The sequence below is a fragment of the Sebastes fasciatus genome, chromosome 12, assembly GCF_043250625.1.
Source record: "Sebastes fasciatus isolate fSebFas1 chromosome 12, fSebFas1.pri, whole genome shotgun sequence".
NCBI lineage: Eukaryota > Metazoa > Chordata > Actinopteri > Perciformes > Sebastidae > Sebastes > Sebastes fasciatus.
The window spans coordinates 16211024-16237136 of record NC_133806.1 but is presented as its reverse complement, the minus strand read 5'-3'; the positions used below and the strand labels follow the sequence as shown (position 1 = coordinate 16237136).

Genomic DNA, 26113 nt, shown 5'->3' with positions numbered 1-26113 from the left:
AACTGCCTATATGGATAGAAAAGGCCATAATAAGCTCTGAGTTATCAAACCAGGCTCACCAATCTACGAGTTTACGCTTCTGTTCTCTGGATAAACAGCACCACCTAGTGTTCATGCTGGGTAACCTGCAGCAGGTCTGATCCGCTACTCCCATGGAGCTACTCCCACACTACGTAGACCTTCAGCGGATCTGGGAAGAGAAAAAAACACACGTAGCCACCTTCAGTACGTGTGATTATTGACTTCTGGATGAAAGCAACATGGATCTGGAATAGATTTGAAGACTAGATCGTCAGGAGTTAAACTTCGGATGGAGTTTATGTTGTTATCAGTCCAAACAGAGCTCAGAGGCACTGAGGGGGATCGGAATTCACCGGTGACAAGACTGAGAGACTGAGAGGAGAAAAAAGGAAAAGAGGATCCACTTACATGGACTTTTAAAAAAGCCTGCTTCATTTTAATCACATTAAGTTCTTCCAGAGAGAGAAACTTTTTTCCTCTTGAAGCTTTTAACTTTGAAGAAAACAACTCCCAACTATGGCGAAAAAGTATGATTTCCTTTACAAACTGTTGCTCATCGGAGACAGCGGAGTAGGCAAAACATGTCTGATCATCCGCTTTGCTGAGGACAATTTCAACTCCACGTACATTTCCACCATCGGTACGTGTGTTTTCCTTCTAACATACTTGTTACCAGCTTCATGATTGGCCTCTCTGAAAGTTATAGGGCAAACATTTGCTGACATTTTCCTTCTTCCTCTTATATGTGATGCTGTACAAACTGGTTTCCCAGACCTGCTTTTCATGTCTGAACTAGTCCATGCTCTCTCATTTCTTTTTTTTTCATTCTGTCTTTTATCATTTGCTCTTTTTTTCCTCTAGTTGAATGTGTCTCTTCCTCTCTCCCCCATCTCTCCCTCAGATCTCATTCCTCTCACTTGGCTCTCAGAGGGTCCACCCACCCTCATTCCTATCTCTTTTTACCATCTCCACGTTCCCAGAAGAATGGTTGGCTTTCTGGCATGCACAGTTTTGTTTTTTTCACAGGATAACCCCCCTCTTCCTCTGCTTCCCTCACTGTCTGTCAGCTTGTCCATCCAGCAGAGGAAGAAAACTCAATATTTGTCTTGTAGATTCTGTCTGTTTGTGGATGGGAGTGCACCAAGGGGGTCAAAATCACCATGAATTTAGTCTCCACCCATGTGAGGGTGACCTATATACTGTATGCTGTAACATGTGTGTGTGTGTGTGTGTGTGTGTGTGTGTGTGTGTGTGTTTCTAGTTCATATCTGAGGTATTTAACTCATTCTCTGTCCCCTCTGCTCTTTCTATAGGCATCGACTTTAAAGTAAAAACCATTGAAGTTGATGGAAAGAAAGTGAAACTACAAGTCTGGTAAGAGATGACAGTTGGTTGCTTGTATGGAAATGTTCTGTGTTGTTTTTTCTCTGGCTCATTTTTCCTGAGAGGAAAGAGGAACCTCCCTCCCGTCCTGTTCTGCAAAATCAGGACTTTATATGACAGATGGTTTATTGTGCAAGTATCCATCACACACAGAGAGTCACTTCATGTCATACAAGCAACATTAATTCAGCTTGCTATAGCAGTGTGAAATGCACGTCGTCCTGCAGCTTCAACATTCTTTTGACGGTTGTATTTTAAAGTTCTTGCATGGTGATGTGCTTGCCTGACTGTGTGTGTGTGTGTGTGTGCTTTGTGCAGGGACACAGCAGGACAGGAGAGGTTCAAGACCATTACGACAGCCTACTACAGAGGAGCCATGGTGAGCACAGGACGCCTGCAGAACAAGCAGACTGGATAATCGTGGCTGACATCACCGGGCCTTTTGTGTTCGCTCTGTACCTTTGACTGACTTCCTTAAATCCTCTCTCTCTCTTTGCCTCCATGTCAGGGCATCATCCTGGTGTACGACATCACAGACGAGAAGTCCTTCGAGAACATCCAGAACTGGATGAAGAGCATCAAAGAAGTGAGGCTGTTTCCACTCAGTCATGGCAAAAATAACAAGGAAATACTTAAAAAACAGTGCTTAGTCAGTTGGATGCATATTAGTCATGAGTACGGGGCGGGCCTTTACTCGCTGCTGCAACAACAGAGCAGGGTCATTACACAACTGGAGATTTTAAAGGGTCAGTTCACCTAAATCACAGCCCCTAGTTGTCACTGGAACTTCTTTCTACTGAACAAATTAAGGATGAAACTAACCATTATTTTCATTATCAATGAATCTTCTTCTCTGGTCATTTTCTCAATTAAGTCATTAATTGCTTTGTCTATAAAATGTCAGAATATTATGAAAAATCCACAGTGTAAATTCCCAGAGCTCAAGGTGATGTCTTTAAATGTCTTGATTTGTTTGAATAGCAGTCCAAAACCTAAAATAATTTGGCACGGTTTGGTTTGTGTTGCTTCCTCCTGGGGGTTTGCTAATGTGTATGGAGGCATTTGGGGCTTTGGTCAAAACTGCAGACCTTGCCTACTTGTTTGAATGCAAATTTTAAGAGTGTCATGTATTAGTTTTGTTCTTATAGGGTAGAGCAATATTCTAGTCCTTTTGTTTATGGTCCAAACTTGATAAGTGTTAGTCCATATTGCATTTTGGTTTAAAGGTACAGTGTGTAGGATTTGGCAGTATTTAGTGGTGTGGTTGCAGATTGCAACCAACTGAGTACCCCTCCGCTCACTCCTCCCTTTCCAAGACTGCGATAACGTGAGCCACCGAGTGCAAAACCGTGGTAAGGCCGTTCACCTCTGTCAGAGGCCATCCTTACCATAATAACACTACTTTAGGAGCAACGGAGGTCAGACGGCGGCTGGCGGTACCACGGTTTTGCATTCTGAGGCTCATTACTGCAGTTTCAAAAGCGTGTTTACGGTGGCCTTCAGGTAACGTGAAAACGTGAAAGGCTCTCTCTAGAGCCAGTGTTTGGTTTGTCCGTTCTGGGCTACTGTAGAAACACGGCGGAGCAACACGGCGGACTCCGTGAAGAGGACCCGCTCCCTATGTAGATATGAAGGACTCATTCTAAGCTAACGAAAACACAACAATTCTTAGTTTCAGGTGATTATACACTAATGAAAACATAGTTATACATATTATATTCCATTTCTGCTAATAGATCCCCCAAAATGTTACACACTGTTCCTTTAAAACTCCACATCTTCTCACCTTCTCCGCTGAAGGCAGTAGAAGTTCCTCCTTCTCTCCAGACAGCTCAGTGCCGTCGGGGTCAACGATTCTTAGTTTCAGGTGTTTATACACTGATGAAAACATGAATGAATATTATATTTCATTTCAGCTAATAGATCTGCCGGAATGTTGCACACTGTTCCTTTAAGGTGTCTGAAACAAAATATACGAATGTATCCGTCCTAGATCTTTATTAAATGCCACAGGCTCAATGCCAGAACGCACTTGCCCAATTGAATTGAATGAATCATTGTCTCTTATCATTTCATTGAGGACATTCTGGCCTTAAATATAGAGACAGTTTCCCTGCAGATCAGCTCGTTCTGGTTGTTCGGTTCAGACTTGATGTAAAGATGCTTGCTCTGCTTTCCTTCACTTTAATCTCTTCTTGAATATACCCTACGCTAAGCAAACTTTCTTGTTGACAAGAACTCAACTAATCAATTAACTGCATTCCTGCTTTCCCAGAATGCATCAGCTGGGGTGAATCGAATGTTACTAGGCAATAAGTGTGACATTGAAGCAAAGCGGAAAGTTTCCAGGGAGACAGGAGAAAAGGTGAGATGACCCTAACTATTCCGTGTGTGTTGTATTATTTTTCATTGCTGTTACATTAACAGTGGTGTGGTGTGACGGAGTGGTAACAGTCAAAGGTTGCATTGCGACAAAGCGGCAATAGAAATTATGACTTGTTGACTTTTTCCATCTTGTAAATACAAGAGTTGAGTGATTGTTTGAGGAAGGGATTGAGTGTGTCACACAAGTTTTAGATGTCTCCGCTTCACATTTACTTAAGATAAGAAGCAGGAAGTGATTATTAGCCACATCCTGACCTACTGTAATCTGCTCTGTCTGTTGTTTACAGCTGGCAAAAGATCACGGCATCAGGTTCTTTGAGACCAGTGCAAAGTCCAACATTAACGTGAACGAGGTGAGCTGGAATGTAACCACTAAGACTAAAGCAGTGTCTTCATACCTCATTAAACTATAACTTATGAGCGTGTTTTGTTATGATGTGTTAACATGCTACAAATGCTGCAGACTTAACTTTCATTTTCTCTCACTCTTTTCACCTTCTATGTTTCCTTTAGTCTTTTCTGTCTTTGGCACACGACATACTACAGAAATCCAGCAAGAAACCAGTAAGTTATACCGAATAATTCCAAACTGAAGCATTTGTTCCTCCCTGAATATAATACTTTATAATATACTAGATGTGTCTGTAATTCCATCTCTTTGTCTTTATTTCCTTGTGTGACAGGGCCCAGCAGGCCGAGAGGTGAAAATCACGAGCAGTACAGAGAAAAAATCCTCCAAATGTGTCCTTCTATAGATATGACGCTGGCCAGCAAACGTAAGAAAGCGCCATACAAGTTGAAGAGCACTTCAGTATTACTGAGGAAAAATAGTACAGCAGGTTTTCTGTCTCCCTCTGGTGGGCTCAAATATCAAATACATACAGGAGATTTTACACCGAAAATACTATTGTTCCCCAAAAGCATACTTTGCCAGAAAAAAACCTTTGTACTGAAATGTTGTTGAGGTGATTGTGCCTGTATTCCCCACTAAACATATCTTCTGCCACATCTCCTGTGATAGTGTTATTGTCATGAGTGGGGGTCCTAGATGACTCCAAAAAGATGACGCAGCATTTCACCAAGCAGTTCCCGCCATGTCTAGTAAAGCTGTACATTTCTATTTCCGCCTTGTATTTCTCTGGCTTATCACCACATTGTCATCCCTCCAACAGCAATGCTTACTGTCTTTAAAAAGCTGTGTTTGTCAAACTGGGTAGCTATGCAAAAAAAAAAATCACAATTCATTTCTTATGTGTGAGCACATACAGCATAGTAGCTTTTAGGGGCAGTGGAAGAGTTTTATGGAAAGTGTTTTGATTCACTTACAGCATGCATACAGTAGGCTTCTGGTCAGGCATCTCATAGATTCTGTTTGATGGTTTAAATACTGGACAGAATTGGTAAATTGATTTTATTTTTTTGTTTCTTGATATTTGCGTCCAACATTTTGTTATAACATGAAGGTTAAAAGACATTTCTTAGGACATTTTCATATTGCAAACACTCTCCTGAATTGTTAAATTGATTAATAAGTCCTAAAATGTATTTGGAATGCACTTTCAGTTTTGTCAGTTCACTGTGTGAAATTCAATGATTTGTGGTCGTGTCTAGAAGGTAACCCACAACTTGCGAAAACCCTCGCGAGATGGTTATAGTTAGGCATTGACCTCAAATGGTTAAACATTCTAAATGCAAGATTGGTAGCATTTCTATTGCCTATGCACCGCTCTCGCTCATATGCACGAACATACATTAAAAGCATGTGCGGCCGGCCTGGCAACGTCAACAAAGCACGGAGAAGCTGGAACCACAACACACACAGAGGGAGAGCGTCTTCGTTCTCTGCTCAGGTAGACATAACTCCTCTATATCTTTACATAGATAATAGTTGTTTGTTGCTATATTAATGCTCTGGATATCGTATAGAGCACCTTTAAGGTTGGGCATTGACCTTGAATGGTTAAGGTTAGGTTAGGTCGTCGGGCAGCGAGTCTCGCGAGGAGTTTTTGCAATTTTTGGGTTACCTTCTAGTTTCTTGTTTCACCTCATTGTAGTGGACCATAAATATATTGCAGAGATTTCATAGACTGAACATGATTAGATGTTGTCAACTTTTCTATATTTATGTTGTGCTTATCTTTATTTCCATTATGTGCAGTATTTTAATTCATTCAACAGAATCTACAGTAACAGATGCGATTTAACATAAAACCCTGAGTATAGGACATCCTATGAGAAGTTATGAAAACATGCTCCTCACGTTAATGAATTAAACAAGTCGATGGAGTTTAGTCTGAAACAAACAATGGTGGTAAACAAGCTTTGTTTTAACAGATGAATTGATTGAGAAAGTGGACGATAGGAGCAGAGATAAGTGCAATATGAGAAGATGAGCTGGTGGAGGAAAGAATGATGGATAAAGCAAGTGAATGGACAGGATGTGAGGAAGGCAGCAGCGCTCACATGTCCCTCACTTTGAATTGATTTAGTGCCTTTTATCTGAAGTGCCTGGTTAATCTCTTACTAAACACTTTACCACACATTAGCTACATCTGACAAGACAGTTTCCCTGTTCAGGCAATTTCAGATCATTCAGAATGACTCTGATTAAAGGTGCTCATCTGATCCGGACAGACATACTGTATATCCTCTATCTGCTTTTTATGCATTTCTTTCACATTACGTGTCTTTTTAGACCTGCCACAAGACTTTGTATGTAGTTTACAGACCTGCCACTTGATGAATAAAGATGCTAAACAATAAAACACGATGAGTGTGTTGTAGTTTGTTGAAGTTTGTTGGCAAGTCAATTTTATTTATACAGCCCAAAATTACAACTGACTTTTTTTCAATTTGGATTAATAAAAACACCCCAAAACACCCTTTAATAGGAGAAAAGGAAGGAAACTCAGATTTGTATTGTTTTTGTATTATTTTGTACAACTTCTCGGTCATTGCTATGATCTGTTTTAGAAATGTACTTGTTATTTTGTAATAATAATAATAGTGCGTTTTATGTATAGGTGTCTTTCAAAGCACTCAAGGACACTTTACAGGCCCAGTTAAAAACAAGCAGCAGTTTATCAAGACATCATAAAAATCTAACACAACAGTAATAAGTTAACAATTACTAGATCTTCAAGAAAATCTTCATCAATGCTAGACTCAGAGTGGTTGTAGCCATTTGTGTCTGTTTAACCACCCAGGTTCATTACTGTCATACCTAAAGCAGCAGTGGGTAGAAATGCAGCAAATATGATTAAAGAAAGTTATTTTTATAAAACGTATAAACCGGCAGCCATGTTGAGATCAGTTGAGGAAATACCAGGCACCGCCCACCAGCCGCAGCAAACTTTCTCATTTTACAGCTAAACAGTACACTACAAGATGTTTCTGATTTGTGGCGAGAAATAGACATTACAGTAAATATTGATTCATATTTGATCAGCGCTGCCTAGTTTGACCGTTTGATCGGAGTTCGTGATTGATTTACAGCCAATAGGAACGTTCTCTCTCTCTCTGAAAAGACCTGTGATTGGCCAAAGTCTCCCGTCACGGGGTAGATTTTCTAAAGCCTGAAAACAGCCATGAGGAGGTGTAGAAGTCTACTTTTCTCTCAGAACACTTGAATTACAATATGCTGAAAGGTTATTATGGAATTTTTGCCCAATGATGCCAAAAATATACTGCCTATACCCGCACTTTAAATCATCCTATACATTCATGCATTTATCGTTCTATCATCAAGGAATTAACTATTCATACCACCAACTATTGCTTCCTTCCGATTAATCTGTCAACTACATTCTTGATAAACCTATTAATTGTTTAATCTATAAGAGTGTCACAAAATAGTAAAAAACGGTCATTATTATTTCCCAGAGTCCAATTATTCAATTTGTTATCAAGATCATAAAGAAAAGCATCAAATCCTCATATTTGAAAAGTATAAAAGGATTTTTTAAAGCCTGAAAACAGAGCCATGAGGAGGTGCAGAAGACTAGTTTTCTCTCAGAACACTTGAATAACAATATGCTGAAAGGTTATTGTGGAATGTTTGCCCAATGATGCCAAAAATATACTGCCTACTGCAGGTTTAAAGACCAAAATAATTAAGATAGTCAGGCAGCTTGCAGTTAAAGAGCAGACAGTGGCTTTGTGTCTCAAGGACACTAAAGGAAATATGTCTGTTGACACAGTGTTGTTTAGTACAGGCTTAAATTAGACCAGGCATCTGTATGGGACACCCATTCCCACTACTAGGACCCCCGTTGCCTTCTTTTTAACCTCTATCATCCCAACACAGTGATAGTTTCTCCTCCTCGTTGCTGCAGCAGCAGGAGCTGGAGCCTGTCGCTAGGCAACCGCCCCTCCTCTCCAGCATCAGCACCACGACGCACTGCCGCATCTTCAAGTCTGGCCTGCACGTTTACTGCGTGCCTTGTCATCACGCTGGGGCAGGTTTCGGTTTGCAAAACACGATACATTGCTCTCTCACCAGTGCTGCACCGAGGACCAGAGGCGTGAGGGCAGAGGAGGGAGGGATGGGAGCCAATTAAAAAGAAGAAGAATCACTAATCAACCTGGATGGATTTAAAGATGCTATCCCGGACATAGGTAGGCGATGTTGTTATGTTCATGTGACGTCTGGTGGGAGGCAGTGAGGTAAACGTCCGGGATACATAACACACACACACAAACACACGGGCTGAACGGGATGCCCGCGTGACTGCAGGGAGGGAAGAGGGGGAGGAGGAAGAGGAGGAGGAGGAGGAGGAGGAGGAGGGGGGTCTAGGTGCGTGTGTGGACCACCGCAAAACCCCCGAGGTGGAGTTGTCAAAGATCGAAACCCTGCGAGGAAATAAGAGGCTAATTCCAGCCCGGCTGCTATTTTTGGTGCAGTTTGAAAATCGATGGAGGATATTTATTTCCTGTTCACGTCGAGCTAATTAGTACTGATGTGATCTTGTGGGCTGTGATCTGCTACACCGTCTTCATCATCTCTTCCGTGACAGGATGAGGACCTGACATAAGGTTAACAGGAGGGGGGGGGGAGCGCACATGTTCGGATGTTGCTCCTCCTGATTGGACACACGGACTGACCGGCTCATGTCATCTCTCTCTGCTGGGGGCGAAAAAGCTGCTTTCTTTGGGATGCTTTAAAAAAAAATCTGCGGCCTGCTGCTCGGGTCTCCAGTTACCGCAATGCCACTGGCGAGAGAGGAGGGAGAGGTGGAAGGCAGATGATGGAGCAGCAAAAAAGCAAATGAGTGTAACAATGATGTATAAACTATAGCCCCATTTTGATTGTGTTTTAATCAGAGACTGGTATAGACTTTATAGTGGCCTGTGAACTGCATGGGCTGACAGAGACACTGTATTGACTGAATCTATCTTCATGGCTGAAACGTCAAGAGAGGTGAGTACGGTGGCTGTGAGTGTGTAGTGGCTGCTCAATTCTCAACTTTCTGCTGACAGAGTTCTTGGACTCACTCACTGGACTACAGTGCGCACCATGGGGCATTGCGCAGAACCTATGGCACCTGCCAGTGGGGAGCTTGGTGCATAATTGTGACAGAGTGGAGCTCTGGAGCCAGCATTTATTAAATGTCTCTCCCTCTTCTACTCGCCTGCACTTCTGCCCACACAGCTGAACTTTTTGTTTTATGAACCCAGAGTAAAGCATCTCCCAGCCTCCTCCACACACACCCACACCGACGAGCCTGACATGCCTTCGCCGTCAGACTCCAGCAGCGTGGCTTCGGCCTCGGGGTCTCGAGGCTGGTCAGACAGCCGCAGGGGCATGTCGGGCCGGGGGCCTGGCGGGGCCCGGCTGCTCCTGTACCTGGGACTGTGCCACCTGGGCCTGGGGGCCATGGTCCTGGCCTTCTCTTTCACCAGCATGGCCTTCACCTCCTCAGCCCGCGTCAGGCAGTCCTGTCCATTCTGGGCTGGCTTCTTTGTAAGTGTAAATCTCACTGGAAACATACAGTATTGCAGCAAGGGTGTGTTTTCTGATGTGTGTGGTGTCTGTTTGCAGGTGGTCGCATCAGGGATAGTTGGAATAATCTCATGGAGGAGACCTCTGACACTGGTGGTATGTATATTCAAGTCTCTTAGCTATATAGCTGTAAAACTGTGCCAGTGCTGGATAACTAACAGGGTAAAGAGGTCCCCAATACCTACATGGGCCCCAAAAACCCCAGTTGTGCCAACCAGGTTATGGTTATTTAATTAATTGCAAATTAGTGTAGGAATATGCACCACTAAATGATATAAACAGCCACAAGGTCCCTTTAGTAGCTGCTCTGGAGTGTTCAATTATATCACATGATCTTCATCAGCAGATGGAGTTGTCATGGAATTGTACATGGTCAAATTTCTATTATTTTCTGAGCACTTAAAGGACTTCTCCTCCATGTTGGCTTAAAAGCTGAGAGTCAAAGTTTATTCTTGGCCTTTAGAAACAGAAGTTGAAAAGTGAAAGAGCCATAAAGTGGCTCCTGCATTTTTAGGGTGTCCCGAATACAATTTTTTGGGGCTTTGAAACTTTGGTGAGAAATATTCAAAGATATTCGAAGCTTCGCAGTGCGGTGCAGTGCCGCAGGTTGACATGTTCTTCTGTCTGTCTGTCTCCATCTCCCTTGTTTCAGTGCCGCTGCCACAATTCTGTGCACACGCACACACCTCTACACACAACAAACAGCGATATCCGTTTGAGAATAACAAATATGAATTCATGTTGAATATGAATAATGAGTAATGTTGTGGGATTATTCCTTATTTCATGGGCTATTTGGGGATTTATGCATTATTATTACATACTTATACTGCATATATATAAATTATAAAAAAATTGAATACTGATTTGGAGGTCAATTACCATGACAACGGTGTCTTTGAAGCATTCGGGTCAGCCCTATAAGGGATCCTGTGTCAAAGTGTTCTTATAAAAATGTTTGTATATCTATACATAAATACAATACTATTTTAGTCTGAGCTTATATTTTGCATATTCATGTATTAATTCAGTAAAATTACAAAGTAACACAGCACATGTGGGGGTGGTTGATCTGGCCATGACATGGAGGGTAGAAAAGTGTCCATCCAAAAACCAATCCAGGCACTTCACTGATTAGTTCCTCCTCTCTGGCTGAAGGTCTGTTTATCAGTGAAATAAACCTGGCACAGTCTTAGGCCGGAAGAATAAAACTCTCAGCTCTCCATGGCACAAGTTGTGACACCTTGCTCCAAATCCAAACATGGCTCTGTGTTCTCCCCCACAGGTGTCACTGTTCATGCTGCTGTCTGCAGTGTGTGTGATCCTCAGTCTGGCCGGCTCCATGCTTTCCTGTCAGAACGCACAGATGGTCAAGTCTATGCTCACCTGCCAGGTACACAACAATATGCAAGTGTTGTTTTCTGCTGCCTCGTGCTGAAATGCCCTAAATGCATTGGGGAACGTGTCAGGAATAATTGTGAATATGTTTTTTAGTGTGCAGTTCAGTGCTTCACACCAGTCTTCTGTGTGTGGGAATGTGTGTGTAGGTGGAGAACGGGCTGTGTGTGTGTTGCGCGCCCACTCACTCCTGCTCCATCACAGAAGAGGAGACCCTGGTCCTCTACCTGAACGCTGACTGTCATTCAGTCAGGCATCAGCTGAAGGTGGGTAGGATGTGTCTCTATACTGGTGATTTTATCAGCCAGGTTAACCATTAAAGGAGAGATCCACAATTTTTCAAGACTGTCTTAAAATAATAGTCAGGTGCCCACTAATCCCAGAATCCATCGGCTTTCGGTCTGACGGCAGATAAATATAATTATGTGGTCCCGATGCAGCCAGTGGATATCCAGGCCAAGACCTCCTTTTCCGTGCATTGCTCATTGTTTACAGTCCGATTAGCAACTTGAGATGCAAGACTGGAGTTGGAATTGAGAGATAATGTGTATGACCGGAACGTTTCAAAAGTGGCCAGTTTACAAGATGATTATGAACCAATAAAAATTTAGATTATTGCCAGACGATAGTCGGTGCGTTCCGCCTCTTTTGCTCGTCACATGGACCTGCATTCAAATAAAGCCTGCTCGAACGTGATTGGTAAATACTACTCGGACTACAAACAGACACCAAAACGCTTCCGATGCCAAAGTCCTGTCCTGTTGCCTACCCTTTGTTTATAGAGATTAGGTGCCCACATTGAAACAGCTTTTTCTTGCTGTAATCATTCCTCATGTTCATACTGGCCACTTAAAGATCCCTAATGTACAATGTAAGTGATGGAGGACAAAGTTCTTGTTTTGCGCAAAAAAAATGTATTCAAAAGTTTATCTGACACTAATATGAAGCTTCAGCCAGCTGAGTTAGACGAATAAAGTGGATATCTTCCAAAGTTATAGGGTTTTTAGTACAAAATTCAATCTTTTTGTTGTAAGAAATCACTGTCCAGGGAAAAACAAAACCTGTTTCAGTGTTCATATGGGCACCTGACTATTGAAAAATTGTGAACCTATCATATGAATACGACATATTCCCACCAATAAATTGCCTTTTATGTTGTGTTTATGTCAGATTTTGATTTTCTGAATGCTTATTTCTCTAAAGGACCTTTTGTTCAGTGCATGCGGTCTCAGCATCCTCTCCACCATCATCTGTACTCTGTCCACTGTGACCTGCAGTATCCACATATTCTCCCTGGACCTCGTGCACCTGGTGAGTACAAACGCAGCACATTTTACATTCACCACACTGGCTTTTTTTTACTCAGCAATAAACCACACAGCTGCATATTTGAGAACAGACTTACATCAAGAAATGTTGTAACCCATTACATCAATGTGTCGTATGATCTTGATGTGTTTCCCATCCTGCCTACCTAGCTGGCCCCACACCGCTCTCGTTCAGTCAACCCAGAATGCACCACTCCTCAGGACGCCTTCCTGACCAACATCATGGACTTTGAGGAGTTTGTCCCACCCATCCCTCCGCCCCCCTACTATCCTCCTGAGTACACCTGCAGCTCTGAAACAGACGCTCAGAGGTACCACACTTATTATTATTATACACCACTTGTGTGCAGTATGTGATGGCCATGCATGTGATTAGAACACACACACATTGTACAGAGTGTACAAGAAAATGATTGTTTCATATTTTTGTGTTAACGTCCAGCATCACCTATAACGGCTCCATGGAGAGCCCTGTTCCTCTCTACCCCACTGACTGCCCCCCTCCTTATGAGGCTGTGATGGGACAAAGAGCTGCAAGCCAGGTGAGGATATGTGTGGTGTGTGTGTGTGTGTGTGTGTGTGTGTGTGTGTGTGTGTGTGTGTGTGTGTGTGTGTGTGTGTGTTTGTTTGTGTGCGTGTTATGTGTGATGTCCTATGCTGATCCTTATTTATTTTGACTGTCAAGGCAACAGTGTTTGACCCCAACGGCACTGAGCTGTCTGGAGAGAGAGGGACTTCTACTGCCTTCAGCGGAGAAGGTGAGAGGATGTGGAGTTTTAAAGAAACAGTGTGTAACATTTTGGGGGACCTATTAGCAGAAATGGAATATAATATGTATAACTATGTTTTCATTAGTGTATAATCACCTGAAACTAAGAATTTTTGTGTTTTCGTTAGCTTAGAATGAGCCCTTCATATCTACATAGGGAGCACGTTTTTTTGCGAATCGATACAGTATCACCAAACATAATATCGCGATACTCAAGTGTATCGATATTTTCTTACTCCCCTAGTGTCCATGGACAGTGGATCTCTGTTGATGTCAGAGATCGTGGACATCCCCGATGATTCCTCCCCCTCTGAGGACTCCTGTCTGATGGAGGTCGGGCTGAGGCCCCATGGAGATAGGGGCAACAGGAACGTCGGTGAGGGGGGAGATGGAGGAGACTGTGGGGAGTACATCAGCTTTCGCGGTCCCCCGTCTCAGACGCCAGAGAGTCCTCTGGCAGGAGGGCCGCGAGCCCGGCGCTTCATCAGAGGAGAGAGGTCCAACTCCTGCTCTTCGCCCAGCACAGCGACCCCCACATACAGGTTAAGACAAACACACACACACAGACACACAGACACAATTTAATAATGTAAGAGCTCTACAGTTAGATGGTGTTATTTTTGTTTTATCCTGCAGGTCTCCAGTATTGCGTCGCCAAGCTATGATGGCTAGTAGCTGTTCCCAGCTGGAGGCAATAGGGAAATCCCCCTCTCCACAGCGATCCTCCATCCCAGAGTTTCGAGTCCACCCCTCCACTCTCTCAAGCCAAGGAGCTACCCCAACCTCCCCTGCTCCTCCCATTTCATCGTCCTCAGCTGCCATTGAGCAGAGCGGTGGTCAGGGTAATGGGCCACCCATCCCGGGCACACCATTGCACCTTCGGCGAGCGGCTGGGAATGGTGGGAAGGATGGAGAGGGTGTAAGAAGGAACAGTGAAGGGCTCCCATGTCTTGTAAGGTCACACAGCGAGCCAGGCCTCGGCTCCTCGACTGATACAGGTAAGTCGGACACTAAAAGGAGCATATCTCCCACATTACTATTTCAATATATAAACCTGTCTTTGTGTCTCCTCTTCTCTAGTTGACTTTGGCTCTGGATACAGCAAAGTATCTATAGACACAGGTAAGAGCTTCTAGCTACAGCTTTACGTTGTCTAAGTCTCATAACATCCTGGGTTCAAATCTGGCTTTGTTGCATGTCACCACCGGCCTCTCTCTCCCTTTCTGTCTCTTTTCACATTTCAGTGTCCATTTAAAGGCGAAAAAAGCCCAAAAGAAAACACTTCTAAGTTGTTTAGATGAGATACAATTCAACACATTTGCACCTAATGGCCGTCATTTATCAAAACCCTCTTAGAAACTAGCGCAGATACAAACAGCGGAGGAGACATGCAGATCTGTCCCCGTGCGCATGTGATTTATGAAACTGTTCCGCAACATCTAAATTAGCAGTGATTTGATTGCAGATTGATAAATTAGATTGTGCTGTGGAAACAATAATGTGCCTCACTAGTTCCTCATTTACATTATTTTCAAATGACACATCCTCATTTATGAGTGTTGCGCTTCTGCAGTGGTTGCTGTGCTTATTGTACAATATGAACCTGCATCTTTGAGACTTTAAGTAGCCTAATTTGTACTTTATGGTAGCTTTATGGCCATCACATTTCAACACAAGATCATATGCTCTTATTCCTTCTTGCAGAGCATGAGGACAGTGTAATCCCAATAGTGTTCTTTACTATACTGTGCAGATATACAGTATAAGCAGATATGTATCTTACAGCTGACAGAGATAAAATTCTTAAATACAGATCAAGATCAGATGTAGCACTTCTGGGCCATTTGACCATTTTCTGCTGCCTATAGACTGTATATAAAGATGGACAACATAACAGCTCCCCAAAAGTGAAGCCAAAACATCTCAATCGCCCCCTGGTGGCTGGCTCCAGAATTGGCATAAAGCCCGCCCCCTCCATGTTAGCGGACGGGACATGGGCCAAACTAATAAGTCAAAGTGCACGTCAAATAACTTTTTCCCCATAGATGGTTTCTTTCATTTTAGGTAGTTCTTATCACGCTGATGTATGTTCAAGTATTAATTTTTCTGATAAGTTTGGTTTTAATAAGTTATTTGATGCTATAAAAAGGGGGTGAGGACGTCATGATTGGCAGCTGTGAGTCTCTCTCGCTGACAAGCTGAGGCCGTGCACGGCTCGCGACTCTCTCAGATTCTGGCTCCAAATGACGTCAAAATCTCAAGATGGCAGATATATATTTCCGGGATATTGTGGCTTCACTTCTGTACAGTGGGAGGAAGTGTAGACGCGTCGTACATCTTTATATGCAGTCTATGGCTTACACCCAGAGTGTTTGTGTATTCTGAGCTCTCTTTCAGTTAACTTCTCTTTCCCCTTTTTTACAGAGTTAGGTTTAGCCTTGTAACTTTTTCTGTATTGTGTTTTTATTCCTAGTCAGGCCTGGTTAGTTTGTTATTTTGGCCTCGGCTCTCCCCGAAGTTCAATTTAAACTTCTGTATCTGGCAATAAAAGGATGAGAAAATGTGCAAACTGATATTCTTCATCTAGTTTTATATTACTCCCTACTCCCCCTAGACTAATTTTGTGTCGTAACATTAACTTGATGAATGAGGGCCAACATCTTTCTCTTTTTTTTCTGACTCCATCTCTCACAGGTCCGTCCTCTGAGGCGTGGCTGTTGCCCCGCACCTCTTTGCCTCCTGCTGCAGCTCTGCCAAGGAAAGGCAGCATGAAGTCAGCGGCCGCGGGGGTGCAGCTCCCCTCCAAACCTTCGCCCACCTCACCGCTGCGTTTACCTAAAGACTGCCACCGTTCCCTAGGAGACCTGAAGGTTAGTCTGAAAATAGTTGATAGAGAAGCATACTTGCCAACCTTGAGACCTAAAAAATAGGGTGTCTGGGGGTCCTCCCCCAGAAAAAAAAAGAGTTTCAGAGACTTTGTTTCCTGCAGTCTTGTGACTTTTAAAGAATCAAAATAACAAAATAAGTACACCGCAACAGAGTTTTTATGTTAAATAGGCCTAATTCTAAGTTTATGACGTGAACTTGTGTGAATCACATCACCTAGTATTCATCAATTTTCATTTATTTTTTGCCCCCGCTTGAGTATTTCTTTCTCTTAGTACTCTCCATTTCTCTCTCCATCTCTCACTCACTGAAAGCCCTTTCAGACACAGTGCGACAACAGCACCACTGCACTCTGAAACCCGTTATTTCTAACCCAACTTAGGTGCAGCACGCTGTGATGTGAGGCAAAATAGGCTAAATTAAAAAAAGTAGGCTAAGTATATCTATGGTCGCGAGAAGCTCTCTTCCGCCGGGAAACGACATTAAGTGTAGCTGTATTGACGTCCGGGGGGAAACAGTAGGGCTTATACACACTGTATAGTGCCTGAAACAGGTTGAGATAACGTAAAGGTAAAAAAGGTGTGAAAATCGGGAGGGTTGGCAAATATGAAGAGAAGCAACAAATGCCTCAAAACACTTGGAAGTCTTAGCAAAAGCTGGTCTTATTTTATCTTTCCCTTCACTGATCTTTTTACTTTTCCTTCAGGGGACTCGGGGTCTGGTGGCTCGCTTCCTGCAGCGCTCCAAACGCAACCTATCGCCCTCCTCCGATCATGCTGGGAGCACAGGGCAGGGGCCTAAGAGGAGGAGTGGAGTTGAGGGCTCTGCCACCAACCACCTTCCTCTGGAACAAGTATGACACCAGTTCTGATTCATTTATTTCCCCCATTTATCTCCAGATCACTACATCAGAATGATTCAGTGCTTCTGCGAGTAAAGCCATCTGCTCTTCGTTTAAATTTTTGCTTGAAAAACTCCAGGTGTTCCTGACCCCTTGGACCACCAGCCGAGGATACCCCAACCATCACTCCCATCACACTCATCGCCGCGGACACCACCACTCCCATAGCGACAGTCGATACAATCGGCACCACGGCAGTCTGGCGCCAGAGGGGATCCACCTGCGCAGCTGTGGAGATTTAAGCTCCTCGTCCTCTGCGTCGCTACGTCGATTAGTGGCACCGCATCCGCCGCACGGGTCATCGGGAGCTCTCTACTCAGAGTCGGCACTGTGAGGAGGGCGAAGGAGGAAAATAGGATGTGACAGGGTTATAAGAAAGACAGGATGAAATAAGAGAGGCTGATGAAAAGGAGAACCGGAGGCAGTTTAGTGGAGATATCATGTCCTTTTCCTCTTTGTCACCGCCATTTCCTGAAGCCAACTGTGCTAATGGCCTTATTTAGTGGTGCTCTTTATCACTCTGAACATCAACCCAGAGCTCTCACTGTTCAACATCAGTGAAACAGTCACTAGATGCTTATTTCTGGGCCGTGTTCTAACAGAATAAATCCAAGACAACCAACCAGAAGCATCTTCTCTGCTGTATTCTCCACTCCACCTCCCTCAATACTGATCTGGAGACATCTTTTCCTCAAGACTGGAGACAGAACTCAACTAGCATTCATGCTACAACAACCACTTACTCACATGTACATTCAGTCTATTACATAAGTTGCAATGTGCTTCTGGCCCTTTTGTACATTGCTACTCATCCACAGGATCGCTCAGGTGAAGCGATCATGATATTTTGTCTTCCATTGATAAAAAAAAATGCATCTCAATAAACGTATAGTTAGCTGAGTACAATGTAAGATAAACAGATGAGGTTGTCTTTTTTCTTTTTGCAATTTCCACTTTCTCCACGTTTTTCCACCTCCACACTGGCCTTCAAAAATAAGGCAGCCAGCATTTTTAACATTGACATTATAATGCACGCCACAGACACATGCTAAGCGTTTGAAATGTATTTTCTGTGGGTGGCCCCTGGACATGGTGGTTTGATTTGCATATGTGCATGTTTTGCTACAGCCTCCCGAATACAGCAGGAACCTTGTGCATTCAACCCTGACCGTCTGTTGTAACTACGTAACATGTCCTCAGAATGTCTTTATCTGCATGTTTTTGACAATGCTTCTTACTTTTTTTCCCTCTCGCACCCGAGACCTATGATAGTAGCCACTTGAAATGTGTTTGTGTTTATAGATAGCTGAAGGGGAAGGTCAGAGTCGAAGATGCGCAGTGATCCCAAAGTTTTCTGCCAGATGGCTCCAGATATGCCTCTGCATCCTAATTTGATTTTGATAGGGTTTGAAAATGTTTCAAGTGCACAGGCATATCTGTGACACTGGCTAACGATGCTGGATCCTGTAAGATAAGAGGTGTAAATTGCAATGTGACTCTGATGACATGAAGAGTCTCTTGCAATAAATGTACAGACTAATTTGTTAGGAGGTTGGGCTTCACACTGTGTGTTCACACGGTTCTCTTCGGACTTGCAGGGGTTGTGGAAGGGCGGTAAATGAAAAAAAAAGCCTTGGGCTGCTGACAGTGAACATATGTTGGGTCTGGCAGCTCTGAATACTGGATTTTAAAGTAATATTTGTGTCAGATTGGAGTTTTTTTTTCTTTGGAAAGTATTTTTGGTGTGCTCACTAAGTGATGATAATGACTCCATACCAGTAAAGGCACATTTTGGATACACTCATATGTATGTACCTAATTTTAAAGATTTACACGCATACACACTTAGCCTGCACACAGATACAGGCACACCCATAACCTCCCTTATTAAGGCACTGAGCTGTATTTCTACCTCCCGTCTTGCATAAAAACATTATTTATTTGAAGAAATGTATATCTGTATGGCAGGCTTAACAGGATAGAGCCTTGAAACCTGAATAATAAATGTATCTAAATATGACACCTATTCCAGATTTTAAATGCAGTGTCAATGGCAAAACTTTCAATGCAAGTTATGTATTTAAAAAATATGAAATAAATGATAGAGATCAAATAAAAAAATACCTATGTTGATGTTTTGTCCATAATATGAACGGCAAAGGTCCCAGACAATACTGTATGGTTCGTTGTACTCGTAAATTCGTGAGCCTGGTTTGATAGCTCAGAGCTTGTGCCCTTTTCTATCCATTGGCAGTCATTGGAGGGAGGAGAGAGGAGATGGAGGAGGAGCCCAGCTGGTGTTGAGGCAGCATGGCCCATGCCCAGCCAGTTGAGGAGGGTGTTTTTATATATATATATATATATATATATTTTTTTTTGTCGTAATATTAGGACTTTTTTTTGTCGTAAAGTTATGACTTTTTTCCCATAATATTACGACTATAAAAAGTCGTAACATTATGACTTTATTCTGGAAATCTCTGATTTTTTTCCCTCAATGTGGCCCTGATACTCCGTAGTACATTTGCACTTTGGCCCTCACTCGATAGACTTATATACTATATACTTAGACTATAAACTGTGTTACCTTCATCACAAGGCTCAAATGTTTGGCAGCTCCAGACAGATTTATTTATTTATTTTTTGCCTAAAATTGCTCTTTTGATAGTAAAGGTTGCTGACCCCTGTGTTAAAGGATAAGTCTGGCAATATTCCACATTTTTCTTATTGTCGATAAATCCCATTAAAGGGCCAAAACCAGCATTGCCGGTGCAGCCTATCCCTGCATTGTTGTCCATATACTAGTAAAAACACACCGATTAGCCACACCTTTACAGAGTAACACGTTTCTTCATTACAACGGGTACTAGTTTGTTTAGAGTCAATCCCACATACACCATCATGCTGTACACTAAATGCCCACTAGTGCACCAAATCCTTGTCCCAATCAAAAGCAATTTTTTTATTTTTTTATTTTTTTTCCCCTTTTCTTTCTTTCTTCCTTTTCCTCATAACAAAATAAAATAAAATGAAATATGGATAAAACAAAATGGAGAGAATTTTTTTTTTAAATAAATAAATAATTAAATAAACAAATAAATAAATACAACTTTAAAAAAGCCAACATAACTGTCAGTCATGGTGCAAATCAAATTAAGGCAAAATTAAAAAGAGGTTCGTTGTTTTTGTTAATCTCTGTTTTATTGTTCTCTTTTGTACTCTATCAGTAAGACTATAATTATAATAGTTGAGGGCTCAGCCGCTCCACCTTTAAACCCCACCTCTTCTCAAATCCTATTGGTCAGCCGGTATGAAAGCCCATCCTGGTTCGATTCCACCGGCCAATCAAAACGCTCAGACGTCAAATGGAGCCTTCCAAAGAGCCACGCCCACACGCACCACTCCGCAATGCATGCTGGGAAATCTAGTTCCGCTGCTTTGTATTAAAACGGACAGCAGCGTGACAGCGAACTACAATCTGCACATCCGGGTTTGAGGAGACGTTCACTGTCTTCACGTTTGACAGAGAGGCGAAGAAACAGAAGATAAACTATTCTGCTGTTTTACACTAACAATTCGGGATAAGAGGAGATAGTCATTATGGTATGTAAAGGCATGTGTTTGAGTGATTTATTTTTTATTCAGTTTGATGTAGGTATGTTTTCTAAAATGCTGAATGCAGGATAACAACTTAATCTAACGACAGCTAACGCTTCTTTTCTGTATATGGGAACTAGCACACAATCCCCTTATTAGACCCAATCCTTGCTCTTGTTTACTTTGTTTACTGAGCTAGAGAGCATGGGATGGAGATAAAGCTGGGTTTTTCCTCAACTAGAACACGTTTGTGTGGTTTATATATAACTAAGCTAGTTATCGGATCAGTCTGACAATGAGACGTCTGCTGAGTTTGGTCATTAATGTGCCTAAAACAATCAGGACCATGTGGCGCAACGCCTCTTCGTTTACCTGTAAACCCACACCTGTCCTGCTGTGCACCTCGTCTTTACAGGGAGACCACATCTTCAACGGGACGACGACGCACAGCAGCAAGAAGAAGGCTCTGCTGTCTGATCCTCAGCTGTTTGATGCCCAGTTTGACGAGCTGGTGACGGAGCTGTCAGAGGGAGACATCACAGACCCGGCGCTGGCTGATGCTCTCAACAGGCTCAGAGAGGTATGTGTGTGTATGTTGTCTTTTGTTTGTTTGTTGAGTTACTTCTGCTAAAGGCCCGAACTGCTATTTCATGTCCAGACTCCATTTTTTTTTTTTTTTTTACAAAAACCTATCCTTTAGTACAGATAAACACAATTATTCCACCATTTATTTATTTATTTATTTGCACATATATAAAACTGCACAAAATCCAGTCAATGGAAAAAAAACTAGAAATGTGTCAGGAGAGGTCAATAAGCCACAGACCCCCCCCCCAACCCCAGGAGAAAAAAAACAATAACAAAAAAGGAAGAAAGATCTAAGCTAAGATAATTTAAAAAATACAACAAAAGTTAAACAACAACAAGAAGGACACAAAGTGTGCAGAAAAACCTAACCAAATAGTGGAAAACAATCCAATAAAAACAAAGAAATGGATACAAAAAAACAGTACAGACAAAAAGAAAATATATCTAAACATATAAAAAAATAATTAGACATCATTATGTCACTGCTGCTGCAGGTTGTTTTACTTTACCAAGATCCAAAACCAAATCAGGTCAAAGTACAGCAATATACAGAGCAATGCAAGAATGGAATTCACTCCCAAATCATATTACACAACAAAATGATATATATGGTTTTTAAAAAAAAACACTAAAGGAGCATTACTTAACAAATATCTGTGTCTGCTTCTCTTAAGGTTTTGGTGTATAATTCCCCCGGAGGCAAGAGGAACCGAGGCCTGTCTGTGATTGCATCACTGAGGGAGCTTCTCCCTCCTGCTCAGCTCACAGAGGACACAGTGCGGAGGGCTCTGTTGGTTGGCTGGTGCATCGAGCTGGTGAGGACAATGTTGATAAAGCAGGGGTCTGCAACCTGCAGGCTCTTTAGCCCCTCTCCAGTGGCTCTTTGTGGATTTTTAAAAAATGGAAATGAATAACTGTTTTTTTATTTTATTTATCATTGTTGTAGGTTTAGTATTAGGGTCACATTGACGAAAAAAAATAAGTCTGAGATTTCGAGAAAAAAGTCGTAATATTATGAGAATAAAGTCATAATATTATAAAGTAGTCATTTTACATGTTATTTTCTTTTTTTCTCGTAAAGTTGTGACTTTGTTCTGTTTATATTACGACTTTTTTTTCTCGTAAAGGTCGGGCTTTACAACATTAGGGGTTCTTTTTGTTACGTGCTGCACAATGTGTCGCTAAAGCTTGATTGTTGTAATGACACTTTGCAAAGTGTTACGACTGCGTCTCTCTTGCTTGCAGCTTCAGGCATTTTTCCTGGTGGCAGATGACATGATGGATGGATCTGTGACTCGGAGAGGACAGCCCTGCTGGTACAAGAAGGTGAGACTTGATATATTACAGGAAAAAGAGAGACTAAAATGTTTTTTATTTGTTGTGTGATAATTTATTTTCCACTATTAATGTTGGCGAATCCTGTCTGTTTGTTTTTAAGAATGGAATAGGTATGGACGCCATCAATGATTCATTTCTCTTAGAAGGGTCAATCTACAGACTGCTTCGCAGACATTGCAGGGATCAGCCCTACTACGTCCACCTACTGGAGCTATTCACTGAGGTACTATACGCCCTGCTTGATTACACAGGCACACTCAATCACACGTTTACACAGGATTCTTACTGCATCTCTGTTTGTTTCAGACAACTTTCCAGACCGAGCTCGGCCAAGCTCTGGACCTCATGACGGCTCCCCCTGGTCAGATTGACCTCAGCAGATTCACCATGGAGAGGTAGTGGAGATAAATCTGTTCCAGAGTAGGATGTTGTTTACCAAAGCCAATGGGTTTAATTATTTCTCTCCTTGTCTTTCAGGTATAAAGCTATTGTAAAATACAAGACTGCCTTTTACTCCTTTTACCTCCCAGTGGCAGCTGCAATGCACATTGTGAGTTTTTTTATATTATACACGCATGACAAAAGGAAGGTAATGTCGTACTCTTTCTCATAACTACTTTACCTTACTTTTGTAGGCAGGAATTGAGAGTGAAGAGGAACTCAATAATGCCAAACTCATCTTACTTGAGATGGGAGAGTTCTTTCAAATACAGGTAATTACTTTTATAAGTCACATATTGAATAATATTCTGCTGACTGTACAGAGTTAATAACCACCCAATGTGAATCATTTGCAGGATGACTACTTGGACTGTTACGGTGACCCTGCTGTGACCGGAAAGATTGGTACAGACATCCAGGATAACAAATGCAGCTGGTTGGTGGTGAAGGCCCTGGAAACCATGACTGCTGAACAGAGAGCAGAGCTGGAGGTGGGACAACCCTTTCTGTTTGAACTATTAAAAATATATGTACCGATATTATTTGGCTGCAAAAGAGTTGTATGCAGGGATTTTGTTGCTTGCACACTGTTAGATTAAATTGATTTATTTAGTAGGTTTTAGTCACTGTTTCCATCACATCGCATGAATATTTAAACACGAGTTAGTGCATGCAACAGCTTAAATACAATGCATGCTCCAAGTATATCTCAGTGCCGTACATTTGAATTTAAGCAATGAGTCACTGGCAGATTCTCTAATGTGAAGTAAGTGACCTTTTCCAAAATGGATCAAGTGTAATTAAAGCCTCTGAACACCCACACAGGTGTTTTTGAGTTATTCTGGCTCATTAGACCTCTTTTCAGGTTGAAGATAGGTCGCACTATGATGAGAATTTATTAGGTCCCAAATCCAAAACCAATAAGAATGATAAAGGTGCAATTTGTCCTGCCCTAACAGGTACAACAAAGCTATCAGGAGACTCAGGAAGATGTCAATCAATTAGTTTATATATCCACCCACACAGTCCTGAGAAGAGGTCTAATCAGCCAGATTGACTGTACATGCCTGTGGGTGTTCAGAGGCTTTAAGGCAATTGATAACAGTGAATGTTTTTTTCATACCACCATAAGAAATTGTGCTAATTGTACAATGTAGTGTAGCAAAAGTGGTGTTTTTAACAACAAAATTCAGAAACTTATGACATGTGTCAGTTTTTACAGATATTTTATACTTTGTCCAAAGTCTATATTCAGCTAAAACAAAAATACTTTTGCACTAATAGAAACTTATTTTATTTTAATAATATGTTAGAACAGTGTTTTCATGGTTCTGATCCTCCGTTTATGTGGTGGCCTCTGAACCCACCTTTTTAGAAGCTCTACTAGAGTCGCTCACTAGTACATTAGCAAAACTTTAATTTCTTCTCCTCCTCAGGCATGTTATGCGCGCCATGATGATGCCTCTGTGGAAAAGGTCAAAGCACTGTACGACACCCTGCAAATGCCAACATTGTACCAGAAATATGAGGACGAGAGCTACCAGCGGCTACAGAAACTCATCGCTTGTCACGCTAAAAACCTTCCTCACTCAGTCTTCCTCAACTTCGCCAAGAAAATCTACAAGAGGAACAAGTGAGAGGGAACGGTGGTCATAAACCGTGTCAGGGGCATCAGCCTGGTTCCCTTTTGACTTCCATCATGATACACAGATCTACTCTTCTCCCATTTTTAAAGAGGGTTTACCCGGGACGAGGCTGACTCCCAACAGCATGACCCGAACAGCACTTAGAAATCCTGCAGGAAGTTTCTTAACTTTGCAGTTGTTTATAGATATGTGGTTGTGAATGTCATCAAACAGACGGCCTCTTTTTCTCCATATACTACCTATTTATTTATTGACCCTGGTACATAATGTACAGTGTCTCCAGTCGTTTCCCATGATAGAATAATGACACTGTTATGAATCACACACAGTCTAGCTTTCATATTGGTCTGCCCTGAGGGATGCATGGCAGGATGAAGATACAAATTAATTCAGACAGTCAAAATAGTTTTTAATTTTATAGGAATAGAAGTAAAGTAAATGTATGACAGCAGATGTATCCTGACAGAGGGTCAAACCTCAGCTTTCTAATTGCATATATTTTTATATTGCTGCTGTAAAGTCTGTCCTGGCCTGAATGTTATTGCCTTTAATAAATAATGTATGAACAGTATTGTTTTCTTTCTATTTCATCCTTTAGATGTTGGTTTGTGTGTTGGCTGTAGAGCAGAAACGGCTCGTTGATTAAAATAGACAAAAATCTATAATCTAAAATATTCTATTATGCTAATCGAGTCATTGTTTCAGTTTGGGCTGGGCAATATGACGATACATATATCATCAAAATAATATAAATATGTCAATCGTATATATTTTTCTATATTGTTTCTATCGTGATATAGGCTAGGCCTATATTTATTTAATTTTTCTCTATAATTTCACTTGAAACTGTTCTGTTTATCTTGCGCTTGAGTTTATAAAATGAGAAAATACTCTGTACTTTTCATTTGTCAAGTATTTAAAGGTGCTATTCATAACATTCAGCCACTAGATGTCGCATTCTCCCTCCTCCATTCCATTGCATTTACTTCACAAGTTGTTTCCAGGCACTCACGGTCAATATCAACCATTTATCCGTTTTTACACACTAACTCACGACTCGGCGAGACCACGTTATACCAACGTTGTTTTACTATTGGCTCACAGGCCTCGTTAAAATTGGGAACAGATATAAACAAAACATTAATTTTGGACCCGTTAAAATTTTTTTAATTATTACTTCACAGTCATAATCTTTTCAGAAAATGCCATACTTTTATTCGCCACCTTTCTAAAGGCTGTGTAGGTTTGTTATTTAAAAAAAAATACTTGTCTACATAAAAATATCAATAAGACCTTTAATTCACACAGGAGTATACAAAAATAGGCTTTTCCATGTGGTTATTTCATATAGACTATTGAATTACCAGAAAACATGTTATATTGTGATATATATCGTTATCAAGATATGAAATGACCTATATCGTGAAAGAA

General features: G+C 41.7%; 3 protein-coding genes across 5 annotated transcripts; all 3 read left to right on the top strand.

Annotated features, from left to right (window-relative positions):
* The first annotated feature begins 213 nt into the window (after positions 1–213).
* On the top strand, positions 214–6554 carry rab13 (RAB13, member RAS oncogene family). The gene is made up of 8 exons (XM_074653565.1): positions 214–661; positions 1335–1395; positions 1723–1783; positions 1913–1990; positions 3680–3769; positions 4077–4142; positions 4303–4353; positions 4473–6554. Exons 1-8 carry the CDS (start codon positions 538–540, stop codon positions 4542–4544), a joined length of 603 nt encoding a protein of 200 aa, XP_074509666.1. The 5' UTR covers positions 214–537; the 3' UTR covers positions 4545–6554.
* Positions 6555–8041: 1487 nt separating this feature from the next.
* fam189b (family with sequence similarity 189 member B) lies at positions 8042–19278 on the top strand. Of its 2 annotated transcripts, XM_074653564.1 has the most exons (15): positions 8042–9208; positions 9466–9751; positions 9830–9886; positions 11076–11183; positions 11338–11454; positions 12392–12499; positions 12667–12827; positions 12959–13058; positions 13202–13274; positions 13530–13827; positions 13922–14283; positions 14366–14407; positions 15980–16155; positions 16878–17024; positions 17152–19278. In XM_074653564.1, exons 2-15 carry the CDS (start codon positions 9518–9520, stop codon positions 17404–17406), a joined length of 2238 nt encoding a protein of 745 aa, XP_074509665.1. In that variant the 5' UTR covers positions 8042–9208; positions 9466–9517; the 3' UTR covers positions 17407–19278. The 2 variants fall into 2 exon arrangements, with proteins under 2 accessions (XP_074509665.1, XP_074509664.1); XM_074653563.1 differs by having other exon boundaries at positions 8042–9751.
* A 1258-nt stretch (positions 19279–20536) lies between these two features.
* fdps (farnesyl diphosphate synthase (farnesyl pyrophosphate synthetase, dimethylallyltranstransferase, geranyltranstransferase)) lies at positions 20537–25253 on the top strand. 2 transcript variants are annotated; one of them, XM_074653562.1, is made up of 10 exons: positions 20537–20675; positions 21085–21249; positions 21932–22072; positions 22503–22583; positions 22696–22818; positions 22902–22990; positions 23073–23145; positions 23231–23308; positions 23393–23527; positions 24473–25253. In XM_074653562.1, the coding sequence occupies exons 1-10, from the start codon at positions 20673–20675 to the stop codon at positions 24671–24673; spliced, it is 1089 nt and encodes a 362-aa protein (XP_074509663.1). In that variant the 5' UTR covers positions 20537–20672; the 3' UTR covers positions 24674–25253. The 2 variants fall into 2 exon arrangements, with proteins under 2 accessions (XP_074509663.1, XP_074509662.1); XM_074653561.1 differs by lacking the exon at positions 20537–20675 and having other exon boundaries at positions 20833–21249.
* Positions 25254–26113: the final 860 nt, after the last annotated feature.